General features: G+C 44.6%; 1 protein-coding gene across 1 annotated transcript in view; it reads right to left on the reverse strand.

Annotated features, from left to right (window-relative positions):
• The window catches only part of ism2a (isthmin 2a), a 42,576-nt gene that overhangs the window by 6,572 nt on the left and 14,294 nt on the right, over positions 1-21,710 (reverse strand). Inside the window, exons 2-3 of the mRNA XM_041215145.1 lie at positions 19,604-19,855; positions 10,158-10,473 (exon numbers count right to left, since the gene is read on the reverse strand). Coding sequence (XP_041071079.1) covers positions 10,158-10,473; positions 19,604-19,840 — 553 coding nt within the window. The 5' untranslated portion in view covers positions 19,841-19,855. The remainder of the gene's footprint in view (positions 1-10,157; positions 10,474-19,603; positions 19,856-21,710) is intronic.

Consider the following 21,710-nt stretch of genomic DNA (forward strand, 5'->3'; position numbering starts at 1 on the left):
AATCTGCTCACACCTCCCAAATCTGCAACCTCTACCGCCTAGAAGGATAAAGGCAGCAAATACATGGAACACTGTCACCTGCAACTTGCCCTCCAAATCACACACCATCCTGATTTGGAACTATATCACTATTCCCTACTATCGCTGGGTCAAATTCCTAGAACTCCCTAACAGCACAGTGGGTGTACCTACACCACAGGGATTGCAGTGGTTCAAGAAGGCAGCTCACCACCACCTTCTCAAGGGGCAATTAGGGATGGGCAGTAAATGCTGGCCTAGCCAGTGATGCCCGCATCCCATGAATGAATTTAAAAAAACAATTACGTCACATCATTAACTTCACTTCAGTAGCCAAACTGGAAGTTAGATTTGCTTCTTACTCTAGATGATGTTGGCTACTGCATTTGACTCTCACTCCCTAAATTCCAGAAACACACTATATTTTCTTGTTTCGCCATTTTAAATATCTCTCTTCAAAGGCTACAGAGAGACTCAATGTTTTCAACATGTTAATAAACACCCTCAAAAATGTGATCTGGACCAGATTAAATATCTTAACATGTTCCTCATCCATGTGTAAATGTGCAGCTGAGGCAATGAATCATTAAGATAATGGGCTGACCGTGGATAATTGTGTGAGAGCAGCACACTTCACTGCTGGTGAGCTTTGCATTTGGGAATAAACCTGTACCAGAGAATTTACCCCATTGTTTATGGCTCCATCACTCACACACGTTAATCCTGGTACTCCCACCTGATACTGTGGGTGTCCCTACACCATATGGACAGGAGCCAACCGTTCAAAGTGGTGGCTCACCACACACCATAACGGCACAGAGGGATCGACAATAAATGCTGGCCTTGTCATCGGTGCCCATATCCCATGGATGAATTTTTTAAAAAGTAATATAAAATGCCCAGTTTCTGTATAAAATGGTGATTACCGTAACAATCTAAGATAGAGCACACACCAGCCTTGAAGTATGACAGCATGAATACATTAGCACGGAGGCTGTTTAAATGATAACATGAAACACTTTTTACTGCTGCTTAGATGGGGGAAATGATGGTGTATTGGGTAATGACACTGTACGAGTGATACAGAGACCCAGGCTAGTGGTATGTGTTCAAATCCTTACCACAGCAAAAAAGTGGAGGTATTGACTTACTTAATGCACATTCACAACTATATAGCATTTCACTTAGTGCTTCACAGGAGCATTATAAATTAAAGCATGACACCAAGCCACATAAGGGGATATTAGGTCAGATGATCAAAAGCTTGGTTAAAGAGGTAAATTTTAAGAAGTGTCACAAAGGAAGAGCCTGAGCTGCAGAGGCAGAGAGGAGTAGGGAGGTGATTCCAGAGCTTGGGGCCCAGGTTACTGAAGGCATGGTCACCAATGCTGGAATAAGAGCTCAGTGGAATTTGGGGAGCGCAGATATCTCAGAGGCTTGTGGGGCTGGAAACAAGGATGAGAATTTTAAAATCAAGGCATTGCTTAATCAGAAGCCAGTGTAGGTCAGCGAGGTGAACAGGACTTAGTGCAAGAGTTTTGGATTACCTTAAAAGACCAGCCAAGAGTCTGCTGCGATAGTCTAGGAGGTTACAAAGGCACAAATGAAGGTTTCAGCAGCAGATGAGCTGAGATGGGGGTAAAACCGGGCGATGTTACAAAGTTGGAAATAGGCGGTTTTAGCGATGCCGTGAAAGAGGTCGGAAGTTCATCGTGGGGTCACCCACTTTCTCCTAGTCTTGATCCATAATCTTGACACCTTTGGTCTGAGCCTCCTCCCTAGGCTTATATTGGGCCCACAGCAAGTGCCTCTGGCATGATGATAAACCACTTATTGTCCCAGATCATTAAGGATAACCATTTCAAAGGCTGGCTCAATAGTTTTTGGGAGAGCTCATTAGCATTCCGATCCCCTGTGTTGACAGCTGTGTGGTTGTCCTGCAAAACTAACTCCCTTGACTGGTGAGGTTAACAGCCCTCCCAATGGCAAAATGGTCAAAAATGCTGAAACTTTCCACGTGTAAACAGTGTCAATTTTCAGCACAAACCTGAGGCTGCAGCAACTGAATTGTGCCTAATGTTGCTGCCAGAATTCAAACCAATGGCACCGGTTCTGGACCGATACAGAGTGGCAAGACTATGGCCAGAATTGAATGTGGGTCACCAATGGGAAAACTCTGAAGTAACCCAACAAAGTGACCCAGAATGAAACTTTAATTGGCTGGACCCAACACAGAGGTAGTACATGCACAAGCACAGACATACCAGAGACACACATACGAACAGACAGACAGAGACACACACACACACATACACACACACACACACACACACACACACACACACACACAATCAGACACACAAACACAGACAGACACATGTACATATACCTATATTTGTACACACACATTATATTTTTATGTCTTACATTAACCATTTCTGGACTTGTAAAGATCAAATACTAAACACCCAGATCAGCCTCCAGTACTGCCTTTGAGTGATGGTACCATTGGCTATTTCTCGCTCTTGTGTAGCAGGTAAATTTACCTCAGCAAAATGACACTCCCAACTTTGGGATCTTAACTATGTCACGGGGCTATGATCTGTCAAGATCAATGAGTCCTGCTTGTTTCTCTCTCTCTCTCTCTCCAATAAATATCAGGTCCATGACAGGAATGCTATATGGAAATTCAGGCACACCCATACAGATATCTCACTTTGTTACAGATTGAAATCAAGTCTCAAAATGCTCTTGACTTCCAATTCTAACCTTCCGCCTGAAAATGACCATCAGAATCTAATCTGCAGACTTGCCTGACTGAACAACACTGATATTGAAATCAGCCTGTGTTTGTTTAATCACAATAAGACTGCAACCTTAAAAAAGGACTCACATTTATATGGCGTCTTTCACGATCACCAGATGTTCCAATTTGCAACCACTGAAGTACTTTAGGTGTAGTCACTGTTGTAGTGTAGGAAAGATGGCAGGCAATTTGCACACAGCAAGCTCCCACAAACAGCAATGCAATAATGGCCAGATAATCGTTTTTTTTTTGTGATGTTGACCGAGGCATTAATGTTAGCCTGAACACCGAGGAGAACTCACCTGATCTTTTTCAAAACAGTGCCATGGAATATTTTATGTTCGCCCGAGAGGATAGATGGGACCTTGGTTTAAGCATCATGTCTGAAAGACAGCACCTCCGACAGCGCAGCACTTCTTCAGTACAGCGTCAGAGTGTTAACCATGATTTTTGTGCTCAAGACCTTAGGAGGGGCTTAGAACCTACCACCTTCTGGCATTAGGGACAAGAGCACTATCCACTGAGCCAAAGGCTGCCGCACCACCTTAACAGTGGAAAATGTATTGTGAATTCCATGGTGCAACACATCTATCTTCATAATAAACATGTTTTATTCTCAGAAGAATTGCCTTGGGAGGTTATTTAGCTGGAAGAAATACATTTGATAAACTTCACATGAAGTTGATACTTTGTTGACTAGTTTAGTGTTGTAAAAGATTTGTCATCAAGACTGTGTGTGTAATACTTCTGGAATTTCTCCACATCTGGGTTGCTCACAAAGCCAGAGAAGCAAATGAATAACAAGTTCTATGGAGCAGGACAGCTTCTGATTTCTGAATGCTCTGTAAACACAAACAGCTGGGTCTCACTGACAGTTTCTCAATAACCAGTTTGAAAAATTTGTTGAAATGTTCAGTCCAAGTCTTTTGAAGTGAGCAGCAATTAACCTGCAGGCCAATAGGAAGTGCGGGAGAGGCACATGTGTATTTGGGTCTGTTGGGAGATGTTTCACTGACCCACTGGTGGTACAGTGCTCTGGGACAGCATATAGCTTTGGATTGATCTCTCTTTGGGATGCCCTCTCCCTAATTAGACGCGCTAGCTCCCTCCATCCCTCTCTCCGACACTAGCTCCCTCCCTCTCTCCCTCCCCAATACCCTAGCACTCTCCCTCTCTCTCTCCAACACCCCAGCTCCCTCTCTCTGAGACCCTAGCTCCCTCTCTCTCCAACACCCTAGCTCCCACTCCCTCTCCCTGATATCCTAGCTCTCCGTCTCCCTCTCTCTGACACCCTAGCTCTCTCTCCGACGCCCTAGCTCGCTCTCCCTCTGTGACATCCTAGCACTCCCTCCCCATCTGTCTGACACCCTAGCTCCCACTCCTTCTCTCTGATATCCTAGCTCTCTCTCTGTCTCTTCGACACCCTACCTCTCTCTCCCTCTGAGACATACCCTAGCTCCTTCCCTCTCTCTCTCCAACACCCTACTGGGGGTACTGTTGGAATTCACTATGGAGTGTTTGGCCCTGTCATCCCCCACACTCCTGACATCATTCAGATCACTGGGGCATTCAGAAGGTCCCACTGGATCATCACTGCCACTGGTCAGTAACAGACTGGATCTAACATTCAATTGGCTGAGGACCTCCTGAGGAACCTGCAACACTCACTGTCTGATATCCACTTGAAAAATGGCTTTTGGGTGTGACACAGTTTGGCAGACTGTTGTTGCAAATTACGGTGGGGGGGTGGGGGTGGGGGTCGTCCCAGCATTTAGACAATGCAGAAGTATGATTACAACCAAATTTTGTGCCCCAGAGAGTAGGCAGCCTCGTTGCTGGCTGGTGTGGTGAATGCTGACTTTCTATCTACGGCACCTTCAAGAGGACCGTTTCCTGACTGGGGCAGAGATCACCTTGCATAAAAGTTGCATGGATTAACAGTTCATGTATACATTGCTCATGAAGCTGAGAGGGAACATTGGTGGGAAGTAGGAAGTGTTTAGGCACAGTGCTCCTGAAATCATGGTGTGGGGCAGGCTTGATGGATGAGCTGGTCTTTTCCTACCGATCAGCTCTACACATTTGTACCACAAAGTAAACAATATCCAACAATCCAAGTCACAGCACCTTCTGGATTTATTGGTTAATGGTGTTGAGATGGGACAGATATCAACTCTGCTCAATCAGTGGGTCATTATGACTTTGCGTTTCATTAGGCAGAGACAACAAAGAACCACATCTGTTGGTGGAAAGATGTAGTTCTCAATGAGGACCTCAATGACCTCTACAGAGCGTTTGGAAAGGACGAGTGGGTTCTTTGGGAGCTTAAGAGAGATGTGTCCTGTCAGGGAGTCCATGCAACCAGTAAAAACAAAACTTGCATTTGTATAGTGCCTTTCATGACCCCAGAATGTCTCAGAGCGCTTTGCAGCCAATGATGGAATTCGGAAGTGTAGTCACTGCTGTAATGTAGGAAACACAGCAGCCAACATGTGCACAGCAAGCTCCCAGAAAAAGCAAAATGACAATAACCAGGTAACCTGTTTTTATGAAATTGATCGAGGGATAAATATTGGCCAGCACACCAGGGATAACTCCAAACCTTCTTGGAAATAGTGCTATGGGATCTTTTAGACCCGCCTGACAAAGCAGACGGGGCCTCAATTTAACATCTCATCCAAAAGGACAGTACCTCTGACAGTGTAGAACTCCCTCATTCCTGCACTGGATTAGTTGAGCTCTAATCTCTGGAGTGGGACTTGACCACACACCCTGGTGATTCAGATACTAGAAAACTACCAAGTGAGTCACCGTGAACACCGGGATTAGTTTACAGATACCCAATCCTGTACAGAATGCGAGGCTCATCATCCAGAAGAGCACATTCAGTGTTCTCAACATCTGGTGGACATAAGCATTTATGGGCAGCAAGTGGATCCCATCTGTCAAACTGTTTTACAAGGAACAGAACATTCTCAGTTATATAAGCAATGACTGCAGAAACCTGCTATATGTCATCTGCTTCCCTCTCTCTTCCCCAACCCACATTCCCAAACAACTTTTCCTTCTTTGCCTGAAACTCCCTCTCTCCTTGACCCAACGATGAGTTCCCAAACCAGCCACTAGACTGCCCTCCCCTCCTCGTCACCCAGGAAATGCCCACCTTACAATAAAGGGATCGAGCTATCAGCTGGAGTCTTGCTCACGCAACTGAATATTTTAATACTGGAAGAAGTCCAACAGGGGAAAGAAGCAGATCTTACAGTAGAGTGACAGAATCCTTGGAAAAGGAACAAAGTCCAGTTAATCAGTCGACAAACAATCTGAAATGCATTTCCCTTCTCGTCAGCCTCAACTTTATTCCAAACCTCCAGGTTCAACTTAGAATCTGACAGTGCAGGAGGACTCCCTTCAGCCCATTGAGATGATGCTGGCCCTTTGATAGAACTACCCAATTAATCCCGCTACCCTGCTCTTTCCCCTTTTCAAGTATCTTTCTCCCGGTGCGTTGGAAGAGGGGAAACGGGAAAAGCACTGAATCCCTTGGATGGAGACCGGGTGGTCTATGGAGCAGGAAGTATCACAGGTAATGGGAGGAGAGCTGGTAATGGTGTCACCAACAAAAGTGATCAGTTACCTTAATTAATTAGCATTGACTGGGTGAGACCAGGCTTCAGGCTCCTTCAGACATGGTTCAGTTTGGTATATAGGGGCAGATCCACTGTGGCAATTTGGGATTGGTAGCATGGCCCCCTCAGTGCAAACTATGTGAGCTTTGTTTCTCCGATGGCGCTGAAGACCTGAATCTTTAATATGTCCTGAAAATTGCAGTCAAAGGCAATTCAGTTCTCAGCCTGTTTTTAAACCCCTCGGTGTTCTCACACCCGCCCTACCTCTATAACCTCCTCCACCCCAGCAATCCTCCGAGATATCTAGGCTCTTCTGATTCTGGCGTCTTGTGCATTCCTGATTTTAATTGTTCCACCAAAGCTCTCAGCCTCTCTGGTTTCGCTTTTCTCCTTTAAGACTCTCCTTAAAACCTATTTATGACCATGCTTTAGGCCAGCTGACCTAATATCGCTCTGTGGCTCGGAGTCAAATTTTGTTTGACAATGCTCATTCGAACATACAAGTTAGGAACAGGAGTAGGCCACTTGGCCCCTCGAGCCTGCTCCGCCATTCAATAAGATCACAGTTGATCCGAATGTAACCTCAACTCCACATTTCCACCTATCCCCAATAACCTTTCACCCCCTTGCTTATCAAGAAGGAGTCCATGCAACCAGTAAAAACAAAACTTGCATTTATATAGTGCCTTTCATGACCCCAGAATGTCTATCTAGAAACTATCTAGCTCTGCCTTCAAAATATTCAAAGACTCTGCTTTTATCGCCTTTTGAGGAAGAGAGTTCCAAAGACTCACAACCCTCTGAGAAAAAAAAATTCTCCTCATCTGTGTCTTAAATGAACGACCCCTTATTTTTAAACAGTGACCCCTAGTTCTAGATTCTTCCAGAAGAGGAAACATCTTCTCCACATTCACCCTGTCAAGATCCCTCAGGATCTTATATGTTTCAATGTGCTCCTATGAAGCACCTTGGGAAGTTTTTGAAGGCGCTCCATGAATATTACATCCGAACATGTGAATTGGGTACAGGAGTAGGCCACTCAGCCCTTCGAGTCTGCTCCGCCACACAACAAGATCATGGCTGATCTCATTTTAAACTCAACTTCACATTCCTGCCTACCCCCGATAACCTTTTACCCACTTGTTTATCAAGAATCTGTCTACTTCTGTCTTAAAGATATTCAAGGACTGTGCCTCAACCACCTTTTGAGGAAGAGAATTCCAAAGTCTCACAACCCTCTGAGAGAAAAATTTTTTCCTCATCTTTGTCCTAAACTAAGGGCGACCCCTTATTTTGAAACAGTGGCCCCGAGTTCTAGATTCTCTCATCAGAGGAAACATCCTCCCTACATCCATCCCGTCAAGTTCCCTCAGGACCTTACACAATCAAGTCGCCTCTTATTAGTCCCTGCCAGGGATATTGAGGGTCTCCTAGCAGCAGAGAGTGCTGGATATGGAAGTACACCAGCGTGCAGGGATCTTCAGCATGTCAACCCCCTTGAGCCAGCGGTGACTCCACCGGCCGGGTCATGGGAGCTGAATGGATGATGACGACATCCCTGAAAACAAGCTCTATGGCGAGTTTGCTATTGCCGTGAGACCAGCAGGTTCCCACGCCTCTGGCACAAGGAGGTCTGCGGGTGAGACCTCGAGTTGACCGAGATCAGAGTCGATGCATGGGAAGTCCTCGCTGCTGACTGGTGGGCGCGGAGACAAGTAGCGGCAGGAGGGGTGTAGAAAAAGCAGAGGACAGAAGGAACGGCCAGACGTTTGGTGGGAGGGGGTGGTGGTGGGGGGTGAAAGAGAGAGCCTAGAATGTTACAATTAGGCAGCTGGTTTGAACCAGACAGCCCTAGCAGTATGCTTTGTAAGTATAGGCGAAACAACGCTTTTATCGATCACCCTACAAGGAACATAAAATAAGTTCAACCTAACAATATTGATCCATTGGCATCACCTGTAAGAATTCAATAATATCCTGACAATTGAATGTAATGAACCTGTAATGTTTGCAATGTGAATGAAAGAGTGACTTTGCCACAGCACACTGAACAGAAAAAAAATCTTTTGCAAATCACTGAGTATGACCACAATACAAAAGAATCTGTTATGAGTTATCTACAAGTAAAATCTGGGCAGACGTAGCCATCAGCATAATCTAAAGACACATTAAACCTACTGAGGCCCACAGCACAATCACCAAGGAACCAATAACAATGGGAACACCACCACCTGCAAGTTCCCCTCCAAGTCACTCCCCATCCTGACTTGGAAATGTATCACCGTTCCTTCACTGTCGCTGGGTCAGAATCCTGGAACTCCCTAACAGCACTGTGGGTGTACCTACACCACATGTTCTGCAGCAGTTCAAGAAGGCAGCTCACCACCACATTCTCGAGGGCAACTAGGGAGGGGCAATAAATGCTGGCCCAGCCAGCGATGCCCACATCCTGTGAATGAATTTTTAAAAAGCAGTGCAATTCAACAAAACCCCATAAGACACATCAAACACCATTGTCTGTCAATGAAGAGGGGAACCCAGAATTCCCAGGAATGCAATTAGGTAGAAACAAAGGTTCCTAGTGACTTTTACTATCATTGATAAAAATTCAGAAGGCAATCTGTACCATTCTCACTGGAGATTTCATCACGTGACCTCCTTCCTCCACCTGCCCCACCCCCCACACTTCCATTTATTGGTTGCCCAACATGCCCATTCTCATGGTGCTGCCACTCCAATTGGATGATCTTTGACTATCAGTCAACAGCCTTCACCTTCTGAACTCCAGCATTTTTAGGATTAATAAACAAAGTGTTGACTTTTTTTTTCCAAATCCCTCGAAGATTTTTCTTTCCCAGCTACGCCCTGGAGATTAATGTTTAATTCCTTTTGATTCTGGGACAAGACTCAACAATTGGCAATCTCTGCTATGGAATGGGATTAATTGGGATCTGGGATTAGGATACCAACATGATAGATTTACTTTGTGCTCTGTTTATTCCAGAAGGAGAGGGTGTGTATTTGCTTAGTGTCTTTCGTGGAATCAGGACATCCTGAAACACTTTACACCCAATGATGTACTCTTGAAATGCAGGCCCTATTGTAGTGGAGCAACATTTACAGTCTCACTATACTAAGTGCATAGAAAATATCATCCCCCTTGATTATGAAGTGCTGAGGAAAGGTTAGGGGGCTGAAGGGCTGAAAAGGGCCTCCAGAATGGGTACCTGTAGGGGCTCAGGGATACCAGCTGTTGACCCTCTGGGCAGGATGCCCAGGTATTGACACTAACTTGCACATATGGTTTCCTAACCTCAATAGATTTTAAGATTGTAATGGGGTCATTTAAACCCAATCAGTCCAAAACTGGCAGGATTGGATTGGATCAGATGAGACTATTATGGAAAATAAAACCAGGCAGACTAAATTGACCTTGCCAATTTCCTGGCAAATGGATTAGGTTAAAATTACCCACCCCCCCCACCCCCCCCTACATATCAGCCAATGCCAAATTTGGCATTAATTTGGTAGCCTTACTTAGAAAGGGAAGAGGGGACTGGATTTCGAAACCTCTGCAACATAATCGCTCTACACAATATGTCCTTTTGTGAATTAGCGTCATACTCCTAACCTTGATATATCCATTGAAGTGACTGATAGATGCCCAGAAGCACAGAAGGACCTCTCATTTTTATTACACTCACCATAGTTAAACTTCTCCTTGGAGGACCAGCTCTTCTGTAAAGGCCAGTTCCTATCCCAGATGCCATCCAAGGTGCTGAGGAATGTGTCCTCTCCCTCATACTCCACAGCATAATCATCCTCTTCATCGGCATCCATCCCGTTTGAGGACTCCAAACTGCCGACTTCAGTCGAGTCTGGGTATTCCCAAAACAGAGGCCAAAAGATGTCTTTGTGGGACAACCATTCTGCTGAAGAGATGGCCCAGTCATTTCGGTTACCCTTCAGGAGATCCATCTCAATTTCTGCCTGAGGATCATCCACCACCTCAATCGTAACCTGGTGATCAGAAAAGCCAAGCCTCAGTTGCTCAGTTTATATCACAAATTACTACATCCTAATTTCCACCCTTGAACAGTCTCACTCTAATTTCAAGGTTATGCCCCCTTATTCTGGGCTCCCCTCACCAAAGGAAATAGTTACAACTCCTTTAATCATCTTAAAGACCTCAATTACAAAACCCCCCCCCCCCCCCCCCCCCCCAACCCTAATTGCCTATACTGAAGGGATTTAACTTTATTCCATATATTCCACTTCAGCAGAGAAGATACAGCAACAAATTCTGACTGGACTTGAAACCATTATTTTCTAGTGAGTTTGAGACCAATGTTAGAACCAGTTCAAATGCTTCTGCCCATTTGTACAGTACGTTGTAGGTGTCCTACCTCCAACTGGGCCTATTAAAATTATTATCCACTGAGTGGATAAAAGCTACACGCCACTCCAGGTGCCTAGGGTCTGGTGTATGGAAATGGACTGCTGTGACTAGACAGTGAAAGGCTTAGTTTAGCTACGTAGTTGCTATGTTTGTGAGAAATTCAAATTAAGGTGACTCAAAAATCTTATGAACATCCTAACGAACAAGGCAAAATGTAGAGGAGCTGGGCATCAAATATCTACCTCCACCCTATGGTGCCACGAGAACCAATGGTAGACATGTATCCTGTCACAGAGTCTATCCTTACCCCTCATTGAATCTCCTGAGGGAAAATGCAACATAAGTGCCTCTTTAGTTTTCCAACAGCATTCTAGGCTTCAGTTAAAAAAAAATCTATCCATGCTTTGTGATTTTTCATCTCTGGCTTGCTGGCCTCCGTGGATAGAACCAGCCACAAGGGGCTGTTGGCAAATAAACCATCACTACCTGTTCTTCCACTGGCACACACCTTCTTAGTGTCTGCTTTTAGGGCTTTTCTGTTGAAGACAAATGTCTCCCTTGACAGTGTCTTTGAGGTACATTCATAGGGACTTGGGGAAGGACAAGTGATAAGGCGTTGTTCTTTCAAGCAGCGAGAGTTCATTAAAATGAAGTGGGATTGTCATTCTGAGGTTACCCACACCTTTCTCTATACCGCTGTTTTTTTTCCAAGGTAACAGAAAATAAGGGCCATTGTTAGTTCGCTGATTCTCTGGGGTATGGGTAAATACATTTGGATGGCAACAAGGAAAATTATTTTTGCTATATTGAGGTTACTTCTCTGTCATGCCCAACACCAGGGTCAGCCACACCCACCCTTCCAAGGTCAGCCATGCCCACCTCCCCAGGTCAGCCATGCCCACCTCCCCAGGTCAGCCATGCCCACCTCCCCAGGTCAGCCATGCCCACCTCCCCAGGTCAGCCATGCCCACCTCCCCAGGTCAGCCATGCCCACCTCCCCAGGTCAGCCACGCCCATCCCCTCAAGGTCAGCCATGCCCATCCCCCCAAGGTCAGTCATGCCCAACCCCAGGGTCAGCCACGCCCACCCCTCCAAGGTCAGCCATGCCCACCCCCAAGGTCATGGGCACTCCCAAGCTAAACCATGACCCCCAAGATTACACCAACCATATTTGCAGGTATGAATGCACCTTACTTTATTTGTTGCCTCCTAATCAGCTGCAGTTCCAGCCAAGGACAGGACTAACAGCTTCCTGCAGTGAGTGTTTCTAAAGGCCTTCAACATTTTGGGTCTGTATGTTGTGACGCTTCTTTTTAATTGTTCAAATACCTTTAAATTTCACTTAAACAAAAATTTCCCCTCTGCTACACTTGTGCCCTGTATATTTGTCCCACTCTCCACTTGGATGTGTGAATTAAGATATAAATGAGCTGATCCAGAAAATTTTAAATGTGCATTACTTGTCAAGCAGGTTTATCATCTGTTCTTAATCCTTTTAGGCAGTATTTTACCCATGGTGACCCATAAAGTACTTCTGAATTTTTCTGTGAATCTATCCCTGTAACCAATCCTGTTGCACAGGTGGAGCCCTATTTTAACCAGAGTTTAGGGAGTTTAGTCTGGTGCTGGTGACGGTGGGCTTGCCGAATCTGGTTGGACACATTCCTAGAGTTATCATCACATGATCTCCAGCCTCTGACAATCCTGCCCCCCACAGTTTCCCACAGCCAACTGGAAAGCAAATAGATTCCTTATTACCCAAACTCATGAAGTGTTCAAAGAAAATTTAAAAAAACCCACAATGTTTTAATGCCGCTACGATTTTTTTTCATTGCTCCCAGCACTGCCTGGAAGATGAATCTTTAGTTCCTGGACTCCTGGCCAATTCTGGTGAGTCAGCAACTCGAGATGGTGGTGGTGGTGGGGAAGGAGGGGATGGGAATATGTTACAGTGCAGGTAAATGTTACTCAGTGTGCTTGCTGTATGTGCTGGAGGTTTAGGGTTACATAGTGGGGGAATGAGATGGGGGGGAGTCTACTCCCCTTGGGGTAATCAGCAGCCATGCGTGGAACATATTCAGAAGTGAAGAGGGACTTCAGCAGAGCATAACATTCTTATGCTGATGCAAACAAGATGAAAAACATCAGAATGTACATTAAGACAAGTAAAAGGATCCTAGGTGACAGAAGATCAGGCCTGGAAGAAGGCCCCAGACTCAGGAAGGGGATGCAATGGTCTGGATAAGGTGGGTGAGCAAATCTCAAGAGCAGAGTGGGGAAAAAAAAAGGTATTTTAAAAAGAAGGTCAAACAAAAATAGAAAATAAAAAGAATCCAATTAATACAGGGAGGAAATGAGGGGAGGTTAGTTCAAATATGCAGAATTGTTGTTATTTGTAATGGATGTCAGGGAAATGATCGGAGAGCTTCTTTCTGGCCGAGTTCTGAGTAATGAGGAGTTCACCCAAAATAATCAGCTGCTTTGAGGATTATTGACGCCTAGTTATTGCCGGCTGTGTTGCTAGGGGCTATTCTTAAGATAGCTCTGCTTCCTGTTATTTTTAGCGTTGGGCTTAATTATGTAATTATGATTTTATTTGTATCTAGTGAACTGAAAAGAATGAATGTTGAAACTGCAGTGGACTCCAGGTTTAGGAGAGGACAATTTGGCCTTCCATTGCTGCAGTTTTACCAGACTGGTTAGTCCAAGTGTTAATATCACAAAGCCTCTAAGGTAACATGTCCACTGTGCCTTCTGTTACCATGATGAATCCATGTTTGAATTGCCACAGAGGGACTTGGTGGCAGAGAAGGCAACACTGAGTCCTCATTCACTTTCAGTTTAACTGTAGGCAACACATTTATTGTCCACACCCCCTCATTGCCCTGATGGCATCGAGAGTTACCGGGGTGCTGCAGGATTGCAGATGTATACAATATGCGCCAGGTGCACTTTCACAACTGAACCATTCTTTACAGAAATCCAGTAGCTTTTAAGCGCCAGACCAGCAAAAGCAGAATTATCAAATTCAATTGCACTATTTGCCAATATGGGGTTTGAAATCACAGGTTCTGGTTAATTAGTCTACCATACCCACCGCATCACCATACCCACTATACCACTGCACCACCATGCCCACCACACCACTATACCCACCGCACCACCACACCCACTGTGGTACCATACCCACCGCACCACCACATCCACTGTAGTACCATATCCACCACATCACCATACCCAACAGCACCACCATACCCTCCGCACCACCACAACACTGTAGTACCATACCCACCGCACCACCATACCTACCTGCACCACCATACCCTCTGCACCACCATGCCCACCACACCACCATGCCCAATGTATCACCATACCCACTGCACCACTATACTCACTGTACCACCATACCAACCATACCACCCTACCCACCACACCACTATAGCCACTATACCCACTGTACCACCCTACCCACTGCACCACCCTACCCACCGCACCACCCTACCCACCGCACCACCATACCTAACTTCAGTTCAGTGCATGCTTTCCCCTTTTTGATCACTTTTCTCCCCTCTCTTGCAATCCTTCCCTGAAGATGTTTACTCTTTGTTGAGGTACAGGTCCATGAACTTTGCATACATGGTTGGTATTCTGATTGAGCTTTGACCATAACAGAGTGGCTATACAGGGAATACATGTTCCAGTGTACACTCATGGAATTGTGTAGTTCCTATGACTGTGTTACAGGGCACCAATACATGTTCCTGTTTGGTACCCATTATGTGGTATTGTGCAATGCAGTGTTCTCAAAGTGTGGGATATGGATGGTCTGTGAGGGTCCTCTGGTTGGGGGTGGGGGGGTGGGGGTGGTGTCTGTGGACCGGTTCAAATTACAATGCCATGGCTGAGGCCATTCAAGATTACAGGCCAGAACCCTCATCTGCACCCCCATGTGACATCACACACCCAGATCAGCTCCTGTGTTCACGCACGAGTAGTCGTTAGTGAAAGCAACAACTATGTAGTTTTATAAGATTTATGTTACTGTTGAATTTGATTAACATAGATTTAAGATAAACATTAGTTTCGAGATTATGATGATGATTTTATAAGATTTATTGGAATATTTCAAATAAACCTGTTCTATTGTAGTATTAATGTTTCTAATATGAAAATGTCTACACTTTAATTTCTGGCATAAGTTAATAATTTATCTATACTTAATTTTTAAAAATAATTGCACATAAATTTATTACATTTAGTAGGAAAATATTTATAGTTGCCACAAGTTCCATTCATTGTGATGAGTTTTTTGTGGTCTCTTGCCCTGCCTAAGTGGTCCATAGATGAGAAAGTTTGAGGTCTGCTGGTATAATGTCCATTATCATTTGTCATGATTCAGAACATAAACAATGTAAAACTCTATAACGGTGGGCAGCCCTGGAGTCCACAGGGCAGCATTCAGAATGTAGAAGGGATAGCGGCTACCAGGGATGTATTAGCCACGGCTACTGGGGCATTCTAAGGGTTATCAGGCCAAGGGTCATCAGGTCAAAGGCTATCAGTGTAGATGTGAAAGGGTCATCAGGGTAACAATCCTGCAATCAGTCTGGAGGATCCACTGACTGATATATAAACTGTCCAAAACCTTCAGCCTTAAGATGCAAGGTTTCTGTCATCTGTTCACAATGCCTGTATCTGTGGCACAATGAAGTCATTTTTCCTTCCTCACTATAGCTGACTCAGTGACTTAGTCTTCCTGTGCAAAATGATCATTACTTTTGGTGCAGTTGGGCCTAATGTTGCCAAAGGTAAAACGACAGAGTTACAGACCAGCCAATGTTCTCTGGTTGAAGCTTTGTATCAAAGTTTGACTTGGTTGCGTTAGTGTGCGTGGCAGATTAGCCTTTGCCGCTCTGGCACTAGACTGCAGAACTGGATTTCAATTGCCCCTTTGTGGGCCACAGCTTCAAAAAAGTGCCTGATTGAACCCAGGAAGCCAAGTCTCAAAGCATTTAAAATTGTTTTATGAAATGTTGGAAATGGGGTATATTTGTTTAAAAAGTTAAGATAACATGAGTGAATGAGAGAGAGCAAGCCAGGCAGAAAGAGAAGAGGGTAATGGGGTAAGAGGGCTGAATGGTTTGACGTGTTGTTTTATTTAATTATGCATTGTTTAGTTTTACATAGGATACACGGTACAGAAACAGGCCATTCGGCCCTACCGGTCCATGCTGATGTTTATGCTCCATTTGAGCCTCCTCCCATCTTTTCTCATCTAAATCTACCATTGTGATCATCTCTTCCTTCCCCCTCATTTGCTTGTCTGGCTTCCCCTTAAATATTGCTATTCACTTCAATCACTACCAGTGGTAGCAAATTCCACATTCTCACCACCCTTTGGGTAAAGAAGTTTCTTCTGAATTCCCTACTGGATTTCTTGCTGACTGTCTCATATTGATGGCCTCTAGTTATGCTCATCCCCACAAGAGGAAACATTCTCTCTGTAGTTTGGTATTAATATTTCAATACTAATGCTTTTCCTCACAATGGGGAATCTATAATATAATGACAGTGTTTATCGCAACAACCGTGTGGGAGCGGAGAGTGTTTTTCAAAATTGCCCAGAAACAGGAGACTCAAATCTCCCTGGACAGGTCGGCAGTTTAACAGTTAAAAACCAATATTTACATTTTTCCCCCAGATATTTGAAAATGTTTCGATAGACACTGCGAAAAAAGAAAGGCTTTCAATCTTTAGCATTCTAACACAGACGCATTGTTTAACTGGTTCTGACAAGGAGTCTCCACTTTAAACAACAGCAACTTGCTTTGTGCCTTTCATGTAGAAAAGCATCCCAAGGTGCTTCAGAAAGACACGAGACAAAACATGGACTGCACCTACAGGAGGTGAGATTAAAAAGGGAAGCCAATAGCTTGGTTAAAGATGGAGGGGTTTTAAAAGAAACGAGGTGTAGGGGTTCAGGGAGGGAATTCCAGAGTGTGCGTGTAAGCCCATGAAAGCACAACCTGGGGCGAGGCAAGATATGGGAGTCAAAGGAATGGAGAACATGGGTAGGAGGGGAGTTGTAGGGTTGAGAAGGTTACAGAGATGGGCAGAGGCAAGTTCATGAAGAGATTTAAAAAGGCGGATGAGAATTTTTAATCTGAGGCACTGGGGAATGGGGTCCCGTGTCGGTCAAAGAATATAGGGGTGATGGGTAGAAGGTGACAGCAGCAACAGGGTGGAGGGTGGGAGACTAGCCAGGAGAGCATTCAAATAATCAAGGCTAGAGGTGACAAAGGCAGGGTTAAGCATTTCAGTAGCAGGTGGGATGAGGCAGGTGTGGAGGTGGGAGTTGTTATGGAGATGGAAGATGACATTCTTCATGGTGGAGGTCAGAAGCTCAGCTCAGAGTTAAACAGAATGGAGCTAGCAAACAGTTCAGTTCAGTTCAGTTCAGCCTGAGAAAATAGGTTGGAGTCGGTGCCAAAAGGGGATTGTGGATGATGCTTTTGATCTTCCCAGTGTTTAGCTGGAGGAACTGAATATCTAACAGCACAGATGCAATGGAAGGCTCAAGGGTAGGAATGGAGAAGTAGAGCTGGGTGTCGTCAGCATGCTAAAGCTAACCCAGCGTCATCAGATGATGTTGCCCAGAGGCAGAATGTAAATGAGCAAGAGGGAGCATCCAAGGAGAGACTTTTATGGATCTCCTGCAGCAAGGATGAGAAGAGGGGCCATTCCTTGAGACAATCAGAGAGGGAAGAAGGAAGTTACAATGGGGTCATCCCACGGAGCGGGACTGCAAAGGAGGGGCAGGTCAACAATGCCAAACCCTGCAGTGAGATTGAGGAGAAAGAACATGGAACAGTCAATCACAGTGAATATGGTTTGTGACCTTACACCTTAGTGCCACAGGAAGGGTGGAAACTTAATTGGAGAGGTTCAAAAATGGAGTTGCGTGAAAAATGGGCATGGATTTGGGAGACAACAATATGTTCAAGAAGTTTGGAGAGGAAAAAGCAGGTTGCGGATGGGGTAGTAGTTGGCAAGGAGAGGGGTCAAAGTTTGTTTCCTTTGAGGATTGGGATGATGGCAGTAGTTTCAAGAGAGAGAGGCAGTACTTGAGGAGAAGCAAACCCTAATAATGTTAACTAGCAGAGGGGCCAGGAAGGGAGGTTGGGTGGTCAGCATTATAGTGGGAGTGGGATTGAGGTAGCAAGAATTGGGACACATGGACAGGTTGAACTCAGAAGTGCTGCTTGGGAGGGAGATAGGAGATGAAACTAGAGAGAGAAATGGGGGTTCATGGTGAGGGTTGGGAAAGCTCTGGGGGAAGAATGATCTAGTGAAAGTTGGGAAGCAGAGGGAACTGAACATATGGTCTCTCTAACTTGGCAACCCTAAGCCCCTTGTTTTGGCGTTAAAGCTAAGAGGGGAGGAGAGGGAGTTAAAGAAACAGTAATGGAAAAAGAAGCTTGGGGGCTTTCTATGTTCTGGAGAATGAACTTGAATATTGGGTGCTTTCAGAAACGACTCAATAGTGCTTGATGTGGTCCAGCCACATCTGGTGATGGATGGATAAACCAATTGTCAATCGTCCACCAAGTCAATTCTGTGCTCCTTGAACTGGAGGCAGTGATAGTGGAGGCCATACCAGTGGGAGCAACTAATTTACTCAGGACCAGTGCATCTAAGGTGAAGTTGAGTGAGTGGTTGAGCAAATTGACAGCTGCAGAGATAATGAATAAACTGCTAATCCGTCTTTTCTTGTTTCAGATGCCAATGATCCTTCTACATTATTCCAGACCTTTCTGTTCCTGATGAACTGGCCCCCAATCTATCAATGTCTGAGAACTCTACATACTTAGGGGAGGCGGGTGAAGGGAGATTAAAGACTCAATTCGGTTGAGAGTTGCAGTCCCCAGGTGGTGATCTGTGGTATGAAAGCAGTGGGGGCAGCGAATGAGTAACAGGTGCAGTCCGCAATGAAAACTTTCAATGATGAGAATAAAAGAAGAATATTGATCGTGTAGTTTCCCCTTCCTTCAAATGGTTTGGGATCATTCTGTGGCATAAAAATGAGATAAGGCAGAACCCAGTATTTGGTCATCTAATGATATGGGCTGCAGCAATGAGTTAAAAACAAAAAAACTGCGGATGCTGGAAATCCAAAACAAAAACAGAATTACCTGGAAAAACTCAGCAGGTCTGGCAGCATCGGCGGAGAAGAAAAGAGTTGACGTTTCGAGTCCTCATGACTCTTCGACAGAACTTTCAGTTCTGTCGAAGGGTCATGAGGACTCGAAACGTCAACTCTTTTCTTCTCCGCCGATGCTGCCAGACCTGCTGAGTTTTTCCAGGTAATTCTGTTTTTGTTTTGCAGCAATGAGTTGTTGCTTGAGTTTTTCTGTCTCATCCCTATTGAACAACGGATTTTGGAGACCCAGGATATACATGGAACAATCAGACCCCCAGCCAAAACAGTCCAAGATGCATTGATTAAAGTAGTTGGATGCATATTTGATTAGAACATTGGAATGGGTGAATATTCCACAAGTTTGTTCAATAAATTCTGGGAATCAGGCATTGCTTATGCAATCATTCCCTTGGGAGGTTGAATGGGCAAGGTGGGGACTATGTTAGGGTAGGTTGCACACGGACTGCGTAAGAAACAGGCTTGATGGTCCATCTCTTGTCCCCAAGCTTTGCCACGCTTACAGTCATGAGTACAGTAATCGTTTCTCTCACCTGTATGTTTGGGTTCTGAGCATTAAGATCTGCGTTAGTCAGATCGGGGAAATTCTTCAGGTCCAGGACAAAAGGATCCACTTCCTCCAGGTTGGAACCAAATTTCGGCTGTGCCTGGGTGCCCTGCGCCTGTTGAGGTGACCACCGGCGCTTATGGCGTTGCTGGCTGCTCTGCTTCCAGCTCTCTAGCTTGTTATTTTCCTGCATCAGCTCTGGCCTCTGAGTCGACCTTGTCATTGAATGGCTTTTGACCTTTGGAAGGAAACAGAAATATTGAGAGGCTGAGGGTGTGTTTATAAGTGGCAGTTGAGAAAATAGTGTGAGCGCTTTTGTTAAATGTAAGATGTAGTTTGTCGATTTATTTTAGTGTCCCTCGACTCCCTATCTGTTGAAGGTGTTGACTCTTGCTGTGCCCATATTTCAAACAAGCCCATGTCCAGAGCCAGGAGCCTATTTAGGGCCTAGTTTTCTTGAAGGGATTTTCCCACCTACCAGTGGATCTGCTCTCATCCTCAACTGGACTAAACCCTTTCACTGAAGTAGATTAAAACTATTTATGTGGCAGTGATGGAGGAAGAGAGAGAGAAAAAGCCATGTGATAATGTGATAAGCTTTACATCATGGAGACGGAATGCAGTCAGAGAGAGAAAGATAAGGGCTTGGCCTCTCTCTACATCTTAACTTGATGTCCCCGTGACATCATTTCAATCTGGGACAACAGGGTTTATCAATGGGGGAATGAAGCCTGGCAAGCAATTTTCAGTTTGTAGGACCCACTTTGAAATAATGAACTCATGGGTTTCATGAGACGAGCCAGTATCCCCCCACCAATTGAAAGGATTGCATTTATTGACTGCTAGAGGAGCTGTCATGGAATCACTCCTAGTCAGATACTGTTTCTGTGGTTCTGATTCTGTGGTTCTTCTTGTAATGGCAGCAGTGTCGTACCACGGAATGCACAATGTGATATTCTGCTGCTTAGGTGGAGTTATGCTGAAACTATCTTGTCTACTTTGTTATTTTATGGTTTTAAACAGAACCTGAGGTCAGTCGGAGTTTAATTGCTTTTTGGTGAAAGAACTTTGTGTGGTTTGGAATGTGTTTGTAAACGTCAGGCTTTAGATCATTAAAAACAAGCATAGGATGGTTGTCTTTCTTTCCTTTCTTTTTATACTTTTGACCCTTGGATGTGCAACATCTGGATTGTGATGGCTTTTCTCAAAGCGTTTATATATAATAGCTTTAACAAAATTTTGTTCAATTTAAATTGAAATAGGTCTACTTTTAACATAGAAAGATGGATTCCTTAATAAAAATAAAGGAACATTAAATCTATTTTTTCTTTCTCAACAGTAACTTACAGAGCATTGCTGAAAAGAAAGTCAAATTGCCAAAACTTTTTGTCTTGCACTCATCAGGACAAATGCAAGAATGCAAAATTGCAAACTAATTGTTGTACGACCAACCGAACTTAGGGAGCCTTTTGTTTTCACAAAAGTCCCAATGCATTTTACAATGAAGGCAAATAGATGTCAAGTACGAGCTAAAAGGGGTAAATCATGAGAACAGGTTGCACAGACTAGGCTGGTGTTCACTTGCAAATAGGAGATTAAGGAATGATTTAACTGAAGTGTTTAAGGCTAGTAAAGAATTTGATATGTTGGATAGAGAGAAATTATTGCCTCTGGTGGGTGAATCAAGCACAAACGGGCATAACCTTAAAATTAGAGCTAGGTCATTCAGGGGTGAGGTCAGGGAGCACCCCTTCACACAAAGGGTAGTGGAACTTTGGAACTCAAAAAAGGCTGGATCAATTGGACAACTAAGGTCGATAAGTTTTTGTTAAACAAGGGTATTAAGGGAAATGGAACCAAGCCAATTCAGGTATAGATCAGCTGAAAGGCCCATTCCTAGTACAGAGAAGATTCAAGGTGTGATTGCAGAGGTGGATTTTGAGGAGGGTTTTATTTTCTGAAGAGAAGGTGAGAGAAGTTTCAAGGTTCAAGAAGAGTGCAATTGCAGGATGGCTAATGGCTCTGCCACTAATGGATGAAATTGTTGGGGGTGGGAGGGTGGCTGGAGGGTGGGTGCATAATAAACTAGGGTT

The sequence above is a fragment of the Carcharodon carcharias genome, chromosome 20, assembly GCF_017639515.1.
Source record: "Carcharodon carcharias isolate sCarCar2 chromosome 20, sCarCar2.pri, whole genome shotgun sequence".
Taxonomy (NCBI): Eukaryota; Metazoa; Chordata; class Chondrichthyes; order Lamniformes; family Lamnidae; genus Carcharodon; species Carcharodon carcharias.